At 44.4% G+C, this 15092-nt stretch overlaps 1 protein-coding gene across 7 annotated transcripts in view; it reads left to right on the forward strand.

The window, feature by feature from the left end:
- RRN3 (RNA polymerase I transcription factor RRN3) overlaps positions 1-15092 on the forward strand; it is an 863266-nt gene that overhangs the window by 186151 nt on the left and 662023 nt on the right. For 6 of the 7 annotated variants that reach the window (XM_077448886.1, XM_077448888.1, XM_077448892.1 and 3 more), the window contains exon 3: positions 4305-4361. The exons of the other annotated variant lie outside the window; for it this stretch is intronic. In XM_077448886.1, coding sequence (XP_077305012.1) covers positions 4305-4361 — 57 coding nt within the window. The remainder of the gene's footprint in view (positions 1-4304; positions 4362-15092) is intronic. 7 annotated transcript variants of the gene reach the window in all.

Raw genomic sequence — 15092 nt, forward strand, 5'->3', positions numbered from 1 at the left:
CTGATCGCTCTATAAATGTCAATGTTTCAAAAAATGTGTCAAAAGTCTCCGATCTGTCTGTCACAATACCGCTTAAAATCACAGGTCTCCACCATTACAAGTAAAAAAAAAAAAAAGCCATAAATCTTTCCCATAGTTTGTAGATGCTATAACTTTTGCGCAAGTTAATCAATATATGCATATTGTGATTTTTTTTTTTTTTACCAAAAATATGTAGAAGAATACAAATTGGCCTAAACTGATGAAGATTTTATTTTTTTTTTATTTAGGGGATATTTATAGCAAAAAGTAAAAAATAGAATTTTTTTTCAAAACCGTTGCTTTTTTTTTTTTTTATATCGCAAAAAATAAAAACCTCAGAGGTGATCAAATACCACCAAAAGAAAGCTGTATTTGTGGGAAAAAAAGGACACATTTTGTTTTGGTGTAACGTCGCATGGCGCAATTGTCAGTTAAAGCAACACAGTGCCAAATTGTAAAAAGTGCTCTGGTCAGGATGGGGGTAAATCCTTCCGGGGCTGGAGTGGTTAAATATAACCAAAATAATGCTGTCTGTGTCCAAAATCATCCAAATTTCATTTGGATTCTGTGTTCCATGGCTGAATAATTCTCACTCAAAGTATGACAATGCTGATAACAAAAAAAATGGCCTGGACTAGAAGGGGGTGAAAGTGTCTGGACTTGAAGTGGTTAATTACAAAACATTGAGAAATATACATGTATTGGGCAGCTGTAATGAATATGTTCTTTTTTGTTCTGTTTTGCCCATACTTACACTTTAAAGCAAACTAAAGTGCCTTAACAGAAATCTCAAGGATTAGAGTTGTTTTGGTAGCAGAGACACGCCGTCTCTTTTGCCATTAAACTTTTTCCCTGCTTGTGGTGTTTCATAGGTTTTATTAAATTATGCATGCACTGTGCATTGTAGAGTCCCCTTGCATTTAGATGTAGAGAGTAAAGCTGGACAACAGGGATAATGTACATGTGCAGGAGGAGTTACAGTACATCACCCATGGTTGCCCAATAGCCAAGAGGAGCAGAGTATATGGATGTAGTTTTAGATGGAATGGCAACTCAAAGTCTAAAAAATTAGAAAAGAAAAACAGCATGGGGTCCCCCCCATGTCAATAAGAAAAAAAATGCTGTGGGGTCCCACACAAAATCAATACCAGACCCTTATCCCAGCATGCAGGTCGGGAAGAGCAAGGAGACAAGCGAGAACCCCCCCCCCCCCATGAACCATACCAGTACACATGCCCTCAATATGGGGGGGTGGATGCTTTGAGGCAGAGGGGCTCTGCCCCTTCACCCCAAAGCACCTTGCACCTTGTTGATGGGGACAAGGTCCTCTTCCCGACAACCCTAGTCAGCGGTTGTCTGAGTGTGCGGGTGGGGGACTTAACGGAATCTGTAAGCCCCCTTTAACAAGGGAGCCCCCAGATCCCAACCCCCTCTTCCCTATGTGAATGGATATCTGGGACATCGTACCCCTACCCATTCATCAAAAGCAGTACAAAGCTTTAAAAAAAGCCGGTTTTTGGCAAATCCTTAATATCTCTGCGCTGTCTTCTCCCGGTGCCGTCTTCTTCCTTGCCACCCGTAACCCACTTTAAAACAAAAAATACCGCTGTTCTGTGGCTGTCTTCCGCCTGTCATGGCGTGGATACATAAAAATGTATAGAATTCATAAAATAAACAGTCAAGGAGATTCCAGACCAGAGCAGCGTCCCCCCCCCCCCCCCCAGAGGAAATGTTGATTGAATTATGCTCACAGGTGGGAGGTGGGGAATTAGTATGCAGGGTGCATGTATATAAAGCAGAGACTGAACAATGATCCCACTTAACTCAACCCCAGCTGACAATGGTGAACTGATGGTTTAAAGCCTTTGATCAAGGGAAGCCTATGTTAAACAGCCACATTGTTTCAAGAACAAGGTTGCCTCCTCAGTAGAAACCTTCGGTGGATTTTACTGGCCCCAGACAATGGCAGAGACGCCCAGTTAATTATAAACCAGAAGGACCCCAGTTACATGTTTTAAAACTACAAAATATATATATATATATATATATATATATATATATATATATATATATATATATATATATATATATATATATATTAAATGTAATATACTGGATATATATAAAAGATCATAAAAACTAGAGTCATATAGCCATGGGGAGTAGCCATCAGATGATGTCACCCTTAGAGCCCGCCCCCTGTGACATCAAGGGCAGGCTCTTCGGGTGACATCACGCTCCATGGCTATGTAACAGATGCCAGACAGCGGGCGACAACGCATCAGAGGAAGATGGCCACAGAACAGCAGCGGCTTTTTTTATTTTATTTTTTGTTTTTTTTGCGGGCGAGGCGGTGGTAGAGGAATACAGCTCAGAGCTATTTAATGAAGGACTTGTCAAAAAACAGATTTTTTTGTTGTTGTTTTTTACTGCTTTTTTGGTGAATGGGTAGAGGTACAATGTACAATGCTTCCAGATTCCGATAAACCCACCACCTGCAGACCCCGACAACCACCGGCCAGGGTTGTTGGGAAGAGGCCCTTGCCCCCATCAACATGGAGGCAAGGTGCTTTGGGGTGAAGGGTCTCAGAGCCCCAAAGCATCCGGGGGGGTGGTGCTCGTTCGTCCCCTCTTTCCTGACCTGCTGGGCTGCATGCTTGCATAAGGGTCTGGTATGGATTTTGGGGTGGACCCCACTCCATTTCATTTTTTTTTTCTTTAAATATTGGTGTGGAGGCCCCTCTGAATCCATGCTAGACCCGGAGGGCCTGGTATAGACATTTTTAAAAATGTTGTTTTTTGCCGGCATTTTTTTTGTTTTGTTTAACATCCAGCTGTCAACGGGGACTTGTGACTCATTGGTTAAGGATGCAGCAGCCGGGTTCCTTGCCCCCTGCTTAGCAACCAGCTATATACAGTGTTTGAAGTTCAGTTTAGTCACTTTTTTTTTGTAAACGGATGTCAGCGGACATGAAAACGGATGTACCTGTTTTTGATACCTTTTTTTTTTTTTTACAAAAAAAAGTGACTGAACTAAAAAAATGTAACGCTCGTGTGAAACCAGCCTTGAGCACATTGGATGCAGTCATAACGTTTATGCATACTTAGTAGACAGGTTTTGACATTATGTATTGAGGTTAGGGATGCACCGAAATTTCGGCCGCCGAAATATATCGGCCGAAAATGGCCCTTTCGGCAATTGCCGAAAAGGAAAAAACGGCAGATAATTGAGCTGAAAATGGGGCGGGGCCTGGGCGGGGTCGGAGCGCCGCCCCCGCCCCTGGTGCCCCCCATCACGGGAGGTGTATAGCGCAGGAGAGCCGCCTCCGCCGTCTGGTTCAATCACAGCTTTAATTTCAATAGCTGTGTGTTCCCCGTCGCATACAGCCCCTCCCCCTTGTTCGGGGAACTTTGATAGACAGATCACCCGTCCAGATTGGACGGGGGGGGATCTGTCTATCTGTCTATCACAAAAGAAAAAGGCTGACGTTTGGCCCGTATGTATGTTGATTTGTCCGACAGAAGCTGGCCGTTTGCTAGCTTCTGTCGGCTGACCATGCTGGAGAACCAGCAGCCATCTGACTCATGATCAGCATTCTCAGCCAGTGATTGAAGTGTTCTGGCAGGGGTGGGGCATCACCCTGTCAGAACATGACAGCTCAGCGGGGGGGGGGGGGGGATATCGTTGTACTTCGGATGGTTAGTACAGCGGCTCCGATTGGAGCTGACAGTTTAACAAAAAAAAAAAACTGGTAGTATGTACCAAGCATTATGCCCAGTACACACAGTCGAACTTTCCGAAGGAAAATGTGCGATCGGAGCTTGTCGGAAATTCCGACTGTGTGTAGGCTCTATCAGACAGTTTGCATCAGAATTTCCATCGCACAAAATTTGAGATCTGGTTCTCAAATTTTCCAACAACAAAATAAGTTCATTCCCGATCGTGTGTACACAATTGCGATGCACAAAGTGCCATGCATGCTCGGAATCGAGCAGAAGAGCAGCACTGGCAAAAATAATTTTTTCTCGGTTGATCGTACGTCTTGTACGTCACCACGTTCTTGGCGTTCGGAGTTTCCGACCAATTTTGTGTGACCATGTGTATGCAAGACAAGTTTGAGCCAACATCAGTTGGAAAAAAAAACATGGGACTTTGTTGTTGGAATGTCTGATCTTATGTACAGCGAATGACAGTCATTTAAATTGTACAACGAGCTCTAGTTATTTTTATTGCAATCTACTACAGTGATCTGAGTAAAGCTTTTTATTTTTTTTTTGTCTAGGGAAATACTCAAGACTTTGAACTTCTGAAGCACCAGTTGTCTGATCCAGAGATTAAGGTATTATTGAGACATTTAAACTAGCTGTCATGCATGATTTAAAGTGGTACTAAAGTAAACATTTTTTTTTTATTGCAGCTTATCAATTTTTAGATGTGATGGCTGCATTTGTTTTGTTTTCTAGGCTTTTTTTCTGTTGTTTTCACATGGCAATCTGGCCAGTAAGTCCTTTGCTTTTTATTTTTTTAAATCTTTAAGGAATGCGGTTTGTACAATATGACCTTATAACACATGTCCACCTACGAAATTCGGTTGTTAGACAATAGGAACAATTAGTCAAAGAAGTCAGCATATAATATAGAAAAAACAATCACGGTTCCATCACATACCTGTACTTATGGTAAATCAGGAGTCAATGATCTAAAATTTCCATAACAGATATATTTTGTAGCTTAGCCTGGTCAGCAGCATGAACCTCCAATCCCAAAGTAGGGAAAGTTTAATTGGACCTATGTAGGCTAATGATTGAGAGCATTAAGAAGAGGGAAAGACAACCTGAGAGTTAAAGTAAGCTTGTCCTTTATTGGCAGGTATCGAACCGTGTAGTTTAGAGGACTAAACTTGGACAACGAACCTTTTATGGTATGTTGCTATTTGTACTGGTTTCGCGGGAGCAGTGCCAGAGGTTTACTGCAAACCAAGGGAATTTTCTCTTTTAGGGGAAAGCAGAATGGGTGACACCCAAGTTGAAAAATGGTATAGAAAAAGGTGGTAGAGGGTAAGGGGGGGGGGGGGGGGAGGAGAGGATAACGGACTCCGGTATGGTTGGCGGCCCCAGACTTCAAACTCCTCCAAAACAGATTATCCAAATGTAGGACTTGTATTCATCAGAGAATCGGAACAGATCCCAGTGTGTCCAGCAAGTGTTGTGTTCCTCCTCTCTTTCCCGTAGGACAGCTGTGAGTTGCTCCATCCACTGAATATTGCACACCCTAGCAAAACCACTGTGATACCACAGGTGGAGATTGTTGCTTCCATACACTGGGAATGTACGACCTTGCTGCGTTCAGGAGATGTTTCAGTAAGGATTTGCGGTATTGCTTACATGACATTGGGGTTAGGTTTAAGAGTACTGCTGCCCGGTTATCCTGAAGGGAGACATCCATGATCTTGTAAATGATCTGCAGTACCTGCCTCCAGAAAAGGGTCAGTTCTTGGCATTCCCAGAAAATGTGAAGTAATGTGCCAGTTTGGGAGCCACGTCTCCAACATAGGGGGCTATGTCCTGGGAATATTGATGCTAGTACAGATGGAGTCCTGTACCATTGCGTCAAAATCTTGTAGGTGATCTCCTTGTATTTGCTACACAAGGATGACTTATGTGCAAATGCGTTTTTTTTGATCTTCAGTGAATGTGGTGTTAAGATCGCTCTCCCACTTCAAGTATGGAGGGTCATGCTGAGATGTGTGAGCAAGTAAGATATTATAGGAGTAAGAAAAAGATTTCCGTATGGGGTCATCTCCCAGGCACAAATCTTTAAAGGACGTAGGCGGTCTGTGGAAGCAGCCTTTGTCAGGGAGGGATCGGAGGAAGTGTGTAAGTTGAGAAATCTTCCACTTCCCTATAGTTGAAGAGTTAAGGATAGGATATAAGCCTGTGGGGTCAATCCACTCTGAGGGGCCGAGAAAAGAGGAGGCGCTGACCAAGCTCTGGTCCAGTTGGAGCCAAAAGGACCTGTCAGATATTCCTGGTGTGGAATCCGGGTGCCCAATTATGGGCGTTAACGGAAGGAAAACTGTCCATCTCTGCTATTCTGAAATGTGTGGAGCTCTTGCATGGTGGATTCGATTAATGGATGTGGCGAAGAGAATCTTGAAAAACGAGACCCACTCCAAGGTAATCCCGCTAGGGAGATTAGCATTGAGTCCTGTTCCAAGCGATCCCACAATTTATGGGGTGAATGTCTGCACCAGTCCACTACTCTGTTCATGTGGACTTCTCTGTAATACAGGGCGGGGTCGGGAAGGCCAACCCCTCCTCTGAGTTTTGGCCGCTGTATTAGTGATCTCCTAAGCCGTGATGGCTTGCCCTGCCAAACGTAATTAATGAGATTGTACGTAACTTGCGAAAGTGGGAGGTGACAAAAGCTGACAACCCCATAATCAGCTAAAACATGTTCACGCCATAATCGGCCAAAACATTATGATCGGCCAAATAATTTGGCTTATCATGGGGTGCTCATAATGTTTTGGCTGATCATGGGGTGGTCATAAAACACTATGACCACAACATGATCAGCCAAAATATTATAACCACCCCATGAAAAAAAAAATCATTTTTGGAAAAAAAAATCATTTTTGGAAAAAAAGTTCAGTTCTTTCAGCTAATGATGGGACTTCAACTTTTTTTACTACTATTTATACTTTTTAAAATATTAAGCTTTTTAACACTTTTCAGTTACTCGAGCCACTCCACCCAGTTACTCCACCCACTACAGTAGGTGGAGGCAAGAACACTTCACACAATTTTCCCAGAAATTGTAGCTTTTCTAGTTTACCCTTTGCTCAGCAGAATGTATTTTGGGGGGTAATTCTTGGTATGTGCATGCTATGTGTCCCTAGAACACTTGACTGTGTTCCTTGTATGTGGCCAGGCTGTGTAAAAGTCTCACACATAGTTACAAAGTTAGTAAGGTTGAATAAAGACACCAGTCCATCCAGTTCAACCTGAGTGAGTGTCTAGAATTGTCCCTATCCCTGTACATTGCACACTCACATCGGTCCCTACCCTCAAGGAGCCCACAATCCAAGGTCCCCATTCATATACTAGGGCCAATTTTGGACAGAAGCCAATTAGCCTACCTGCATGTCTTTGGCGTGTGGGAGGAAACCAGAGTACCCGGAGGAAACCCACGCAGGTACAGGGAGAACATGCAAACTCCAGGCAGGTAGTGTCCTGGTTGAGATTTGAACCAGCGACCCTTCTTACTGCTAGGTGAAAGGTGCCACAATGAGGGTTGGGCAGACAAAACCCAAAGCAACATACCAACGCTCCGAACCACCCCAAGAAGTACCTGATAATCCTAAATAACCACACGAAATACAGTGCGGCCAAACTAGCTTCCGAGGATGACAACACATCAACTTTTTAAAAGTTAGTAAAGAGTGCACAGACAGGCTGTCGCTTCACTTGAGAAACAGACGCCTGATGTTGGAATACACAGAAGACACTAACTGCCATGGTGGAGTGAACTAAGGCTGATTCTCCTCCTCGCTTCAGTCATAGTCGCAGTGTCTCTCTCTCCCACCATGTGTGGGTCTGTTCGGACTTAGGAAGTGACTAGGAGTACCCGTTCCCCATGGACAGAATGGAAAAGTAACTTGAGTCCATGTTTAGCAGGATGGAGAGATATGGAGTTGTGCTCTACTCTACAGGGATTTCACAATAGGGTTGAGGCTGTGGAGCAGATTGTTCAATCAGTACTTATGGTTAAATCTGAGGTTCGGGCAGCAGAAGTGGACAAACCTAGCCAGATAGAAATATTATGGTCCCACTAGATGACGTTGAGGACAGACATAGGAGTGATAACATCCCCCTATGGGGCATTCCATAGGCTACAGGTCAAGAGGATTTATTATCATTGTTCAGGGGAATTTTAAACATTGTTCTAGGGAAATCAGTTATTGCCCAAATTGAGATTGGTAGGGCCTACAGTACCCCTGGTTTCCTGAACCCAAAGAGGATACAACCTCCAGATATACCCTGTAGAGTAAAAGCATGGGATAAGAGCCCCCTGGAATTTGATGGTGCTCAGATAACATTGTATCCTGACCTATACTAAGCGGTAAGCGGTGGGCCCTTAGACCATTGACTTGTGCACTCTGAGGCTGGTATAACATATCGGGGGTTAGCTGTTACGTCTAATGGCCCACAAGGATGGATGTGCATAAACTCTAAAGTTATCTTTTGTAAAAAGTATGGGTATTCAGCTAATGGAATTAAAATCCTATCCAGATCCCGCAATGCAACACTTTACGGAACCTCCAATCTGGGAACCCTGGTTTCCAGCACATTGACCTGCTTGATTTAGCTCAAAGCTCTCATGTTGCGATGTACAGGCTGTAGGGATAGCCATAGGGATACGCGAGTATCATATCCATAATGGGCTCTAGAACACAGCTTTTGGCATCACTAATCTAACTAAGATCACTTTATGCTATCTGCTGGAAACCAAAATCTTAGGGCGTATTGGACTTCCTCTTTTCCAGGGGAATGTACAGTGGGTAAAATAGGTATTGAACATATCACCATTTTTCTAGGTAAATATATTTCTAAATTAAATTTTCACCATATGTCGGTAACAATCCATGCATACAAAGAAACCAAAACAAATACAGTGCCTTGAAAAAGCATTCATGCCCCTTGAAGTTTTCCACAATTTACAACCAAAATCGTCAAATGTACTTATTGGAATTTTATGTGATAAACCAACACAAAGTGGCACATAATTGTAAAGTGGAAGGAAAATGATAAATGGTTTTCAATTTTTTTTTTTTTACAAATGTGAAAAGTGTGGCATGCATTTGTATTCAGCCACTTTACTCTGATACCCAAAACTAAAATCTAGTGGAACCAATTGCCTTCAGATGTAACCTAATTGGTAAATAGTCCACCTATGTGTAATTTAATCTCATAAATACTGTACAGCTATTCTCTGAAGCCCTCAGAGGTTTGCTAGAAAACCTTAGTGAGCAAACTGCATGAAGGCCAAGTTACACACCAGACAGCTCAGGGATAAAGTTTTGGAATAGTTTAAAGCAGGGTTAAGTTATTAAAAAAAATAAAAAATTCTCTTTTGTTCATTGACAGCTCCTTTAATTCTTGACCTTGGGGTCATCATGCCACCTTCAGGAGAGAACTAGGCAGAACATATAACACATGTAAAAACAGCAAGACTGCACAGCACCACCCAGGGGATGGTCCCTCTGGCTATAACCCCTCACCCTGCTTCCTGCAACTCCATTTTTTTTCTGCCTAGTGTAGAAGGACCTGGCTTCCTGAGGGGGCCATTGATCCTGGGAATTCAGTTTTTCTACAGTTTTGATCCTGTGATCTACAATCAACAGCCAAGCTGCGTGACAGGCTGGGTAATATAGATCCTTGTAGTCTCCCCAGCCTGGACATCAAGTGTGAGCAGACCCTAGTTATGCACTGGGTCCGCCACTAAATGCCCCTTCTGCTCAAGGGGAGGCTGATGAGCTATTTGCTCCGGGGAACACATGACCGGGCTGCTGCTGTCCATGTCAAAGTGTGCCATGGCCAGCAGCCATCCCGTACTGCTCGGGTGATGGGTCTGTGGTGGAATGCGTCCAGCAATCACAACAGGACAGGCAAGTATGGCTCTCCCTGCCTTGGCAGGATAGAGCAGCTGGGCATTCCCTAGGAGGTCGGCTAGGGGGTCTCTTGCTCTCCCTTTCCTCTCTCCCTGTCCCTCATTCCCTACCCCTGCTGGGGCCACTGTGTGACGGGGCACAAGGTGCGGTGTATGTACCTGGCCGTGGGTCCCGTGGGGCGACTCCGGGCTGCGCTGGCTGTTAGGGTCTGTTTTGTCTTTTCTGCCCTTTGTTCTTCACTGTGTGAGGTGCTTCAGCTCTTTTACACGAGGAGAGACCGCTGCACGGAGCATGGCCATTTTGCTGTAGTCTTATGCAGTGTTTGTGCCATCAGCCATTTTCTTAGTGATTTTTTTTCTAGGACGGCCGGCGGACATTTTCTTGTAGCCTCAGCGCAGTTTACTTCTAGTGCTGGTGTCTGTTTACCTCAGAACAGCAGGTTTTTTACTCTGGACACTTCGTGGCTGACACAGGGCAGAGCGGTCAGCGGCAGCACAACACTCAGGGTGGTGAGTCCTGTGAGGGGGCACCTCAGTCTGCTAGTAGCTAGGAGGGTGGGATTTGTGTACTTTGTCCCTAAGTTGTTGCAGGCGAGTGAGGGTCAGCATGGCGTCAGAAGCTGGCGCTTCTTCCCCAGACATCCCTGCTATTTATTGCAAGCGGCTCACCTGCTAAAACTGCTGTTCTGACAGTGAGAATGACACTGTGTCTGGGTTAACGCTGCAAAAATGGCTAGTAGGATCACTTATTACTGCGGTGCGGGATACCCTGAAGATACACGATGCAGCGGGAACTTCTGCTGAGGTGGCGGCCCCTTTTGGGTCCCTCACGCCTAAGGTGTGTCCGCATTTGACTTATTTTTATAAGTTCATCTACAAGGAATGGGGAAGCCCGCAGAGGGTCTTTTCAGTCCCAAGAAGAATGGCGGTGCGTTACCCCTTTGAGGAGAGCCTCCAGAAAAAATAGAGGTCCCCTCCAGTCGTTGACCCCCCGGTATCCAGGTTAAAAAAAGTGACCACGATTCCGGTAGAAGTGACCCCTGGCTTCAAGGACCCTGCCGACAGGAGGGCCGAGGCAGTGGCCCGGTCCATGTTCACAGTAGTGGGGTCAGCGTTACGACCTGTGCTGCCCACCACCTTGGTGTCGCAAATGGTTACTGAATGGGCAAAGTTGTTGCATTGTGAATTGGAGAAGCAACAGTCTCCCTCGGTCTGCGTAGAACTGGCAGATCAGTTGGTGCATGGCCTTAAGTATGTCTGCGATGTGGCTCTGGATACGGTCCGCCTGCTCTCTAGAGCATCAGTATCAGCAGTGGTGCTACGGCGCCTGATTTGGCTAAAATGCTTGTCTGCGGACCAGGCATCTAAAGAGAGCTGGCGGATTTTCCCTTCCAAGGTGAGAGGCTATTTGGAGCTTCGCTGGATGACATTATTAAAACTGTTAATGGTGGGAAGAGCACGTTGCTCCCACAGTTCAGGAAGGGTAAGGAGCCATGCCGTAGGCAAGGGCCCTCTTTTTCCACTCAGAAACAGCTTTTTCTCCCGCCTGAGTCGGCAGGTAAGAGTTCCCATTCCGACAAGGCACCTGCTGAAGGACAAAAGCATCCCTGGTTTTGCAAGCCAATCAAGTCTGCGAAGGTTTGCCCTAGCCCAACTCTCAAGTGAGGGGTCGCCTTCGGGAATTTGCAGCTCGGTGGACCTCCCTACTGTCCGACCAATAGGTCTGCAAACTGGTTTCATCTGGATACAAGATAGTTTCTTTCTTGTCCACCAAACAGATTTTTTTCCCTCTAACCTACCTCTACTTCCGGCTCGTCGGGAAGCCCTGTTCAAGGCAGTATAGGACCTGCTGCTGGGTGGGGTGATAGTACCTGTACCGATGCTGGAAAGGTTTCAAGGATTCTACTCCAATTTGTTTGTAGTCCCCAAAAAGGAATGGGGTACGTCCAATCCTGGAATTGAAGGCCTCAACAGCTTTGTGAATGTGCAGAGGTTCAGGGTGGAATCGGTTATCTCTGTGGTTGCTGCACTCCATCAGGGGTACTTGCTGGCATCCTTGGATATCAAGGATGCATACTTACATGTACCCATATGCCTCAGGCATCAGAGGTTTCTGCGATTTGCAGTCGGGGAAGAGCACTACCAGTTTGTGGCTCTCTTTTGGCCTGGCATCAGCACCCCAAGTCTGTACCAAGTTGTTGGCTCCAATTCTGGCATTAAGGCAACGTGGGATCACAATCGTGGGTTACCTATATGACCTCCTCCTTAGAGCAGCTTCCACCTCAGAATTAAGGGAGGATGTAGCGACCACCATGCAGACTCTCTGGGAGTTTGGTTGGGTGCTGAACCTAAAGAAGTTGGTGTTAGTGCCGGCTCAACGCCTGGAGTACCTGAGCTTACTGTTTGACTCCTCAGAAGCGAGAGTTTTTCTCCTTTCAGACAAGCTGCAGGCTCTTCAAGCTGCAGTGCAGGTGGCCTTTGCTAAGCTTCTACATGCGAGTTCTGGGCCTCATGGTAGCCAGTTTCGAAGAGGTACCGTGCGCTCAATTTCAAACTCAAGCCCTGCAAAAGGAGATTTTGTCAAAATGGGACAAATCTCTGTTAACCCTGGATTGTCAAATTGGGGTGAGCCAGCTAGTCTGGTATTCCCCTCTCTGGTGGCTGAGGTCTCCGACCCTTCGGTCCGGGAGATCGTTCCTATCTCTCCATTGGTCGGTGATCACAACGAACAGCAGCCTGACCGGTTGGGGCGGGGGGGAGATCTGGTAGTACAGTCTGCCTAGGGCCTTTGGTCGCGGGACGAATCCCAACTGCTGATCAATGTGCTTGAGCTTTGGGTGATCACGCTGTGCATCTCCACATGGTCAAGGAGGCTACAAGGCGTTCGATCAGGATCCAGTCGGACAACGCCATGGCAGTGGTGTACGTCAACCATCAAGGAGGAACAAGGAGCTCAGCTGCAGCACGGGAGGTCACTCACATCCTCCAGTGGGCAGAGCGGCACGTGTCGGCCATATACATTCCGGGCGTTGAAAACTGTCAGGCGGACTATTTAAGTCCCAAATATAATTGCGCTACCAAAGAAATATCAAGAAATATGTAGCAGCCAGCATCTACAATGATACAATTGCGAAAAAAAAGGGTGAACAAAAAATGCAGCGCTTACATCCAAATAAATATAAAAAATATATCAAAAATCACCTCACAGTGAGTAAAGTGATGAAGGGAAAATGCAAATCAATAACATAGAATAAACTATGTAAATAAAAGTGCATTTAAAAAACAATACATATAAATAAATAAGGGTAAAAGTCCATGTGCAACATGTCATGTAAATCAAAAAAATAGTGAAAAGCTAGAACCTATAGCCTGGAACGAGACCTAGATCATAAAGACACAAATGTCCCTTTAGCAATGGATGATTATTTCTCCATGGCAAATAGCCAGAAACAACAATAATGCCAAACATCCAGTGCCTGAAAAGTTGGAGCGATATAAACACCACCGAGTTGACACCCTTGAGCGTTTCTTCATGCAAGTACCACAACACATAGACTGTATACAAAGAAAGTAATGGGTACTCTTACCCGAAGGTGTGGACCCACACACCTTAGTGGTGAGTCATTCGGGCATCGAGTCTGCAACTGGCAGCAGTCAATTTTCTCGTGGGGATGATATGGACCTCAGCTGCATCAAGCAATCCTACGTACTCTCCACGCTCAGGATGTCCAATATGTGATACCGCCAACATGCACTCCACAGAGATTATATGTATTGACACCCAGGTTGGTGAATGGGAAAAAATATTAAAAAAAAGGAAAAACAAAAGGCCTCCTCATAGAGCAGATTAATCCGGTAAAAATGTATTAAGAATAAAAAAAATCAGTAAAAAACAAAACACATGCATGTACAGTCAGTGAAGAGGGGTACAAAAAAAGTATATCTAGGTATATCCAAAGTAAACAGCTGATGTATACAACTATACAGTATTCATATTGAAAAATAAGAAATAATAAAAATAATAATAAAAAAAAGTACGAATAATCAGCCATTATCTATATATTAACGTCTGAGTCAAAGACCCTAGATAATGAGTAAATAAATATTAATATACAACAAAAAAGAAACCAGTAAAAAAAGTCACAAGAAAAACCATAGAGCGGGTCACTCATCAAACAGTAACCAATCTTCTATGATTTATTAATAAATGCGTTTATGTCCCAGTCAAGATTCAACCCAAACGGGAAGTAGCATTTTAATTGGTAGATCCAGAACATTTCTAATTTAGAAACACCCCTTATTTTAGATTCCCCCCTCCAATGTGGAGAGACGGTATCAGTTACTTGGAACTTGGTCCCAAATGGATTTTTATTATGACAGTGTATATAATGTTTAGGTACACTATGATTAGTCAATCCTAATTTTATATTGGTAATATGTTAATTTACTCTCACTGCAAAAGTGCGAATGGTACGGCCTACGTATTGCAGCTTACAGGGACAAGTAATGAGATACACAACGAAACGTGTCGCACAAGTGACGAAACATTTCATGTGGTATACTGTTGCATCTCTTACATGGATAAAACCCTTTTGTTTCTTGAAAAAATTACTTTTTGGGTGGAGGACCAATCCTATTTGGGGAAATCCGGTTTCTCAAAGATGGTGCACCTCTATAAATAACACCTGCCTTTTCCGGGAAGTACAGGTCCCAAATATGGGTCATTCCTCAATATGTCCCAGTGACAATTGAAGATGCCTTTAATCTGCTTAGATTGGAAAATTGAGTGACAAAAGACCATGTAGATTTGGTGTCCACCTTCCTTGTAGTATGTGCACTAGTAAAAGTAGACCTATCCAAAGTCAAGACCCAACGGATCTCCTCATCAATAGCATCAGGGGGGTAACCTTTATCCAAAAATCGAGATTTCAGGATATCGGCCTGTTGGAAGAAGTCCGAGAGGTTTGTGCAGTTTCGCCTAATGCGTAGCAACTGGCTTCGCGGTACGGATTTCAGCCATGGGGCGTAATGACAACTATCTTTCGGGATATAGCCGTTGCGATTTGTCGGTTTAAAATGTGTCTTAGTGTCTTAATGATCAACTGACGACTCACAACAGATATATCCAAATCCAGGAAATGTATTTGAGTGGTGCTCACATCATATGTCAAAGTTATACCCATATCGTTATCATTAAGAGTAACCATAAATTCATGTAGTGACCCCTCGTCTCCTTTCCACAGTCACTCAATTTTCCATACAATCTAAGTGGATTAAAGGCATCTTCAGTCGTCACTGGGACGTATTGAGGAATGACCCATATTTGGGACCTGTACTTCCAGAAAAGGTAGGTGTTATTTATAGGGGAGCACCATCTTTTTTGAAACCGGATTGCCCC

This window comes from Lithobates pipiens, unplaced genomic scaffold (assembly GCF_037356315.1).
Source record: "Lithobates pipiens isolate NorthernLeopardFrog02 unplaced genomic scaffold, aLitPip1_a1.2 Scaffold_22, whole genome shotgun sequence".
In the NCBI taxonomy this organism is placed as follows: Eukaryota; Metazoa; Chordata; class Amphibia; order Anura; family Ranidae; genus Lithobates; species Lithobates pipiens.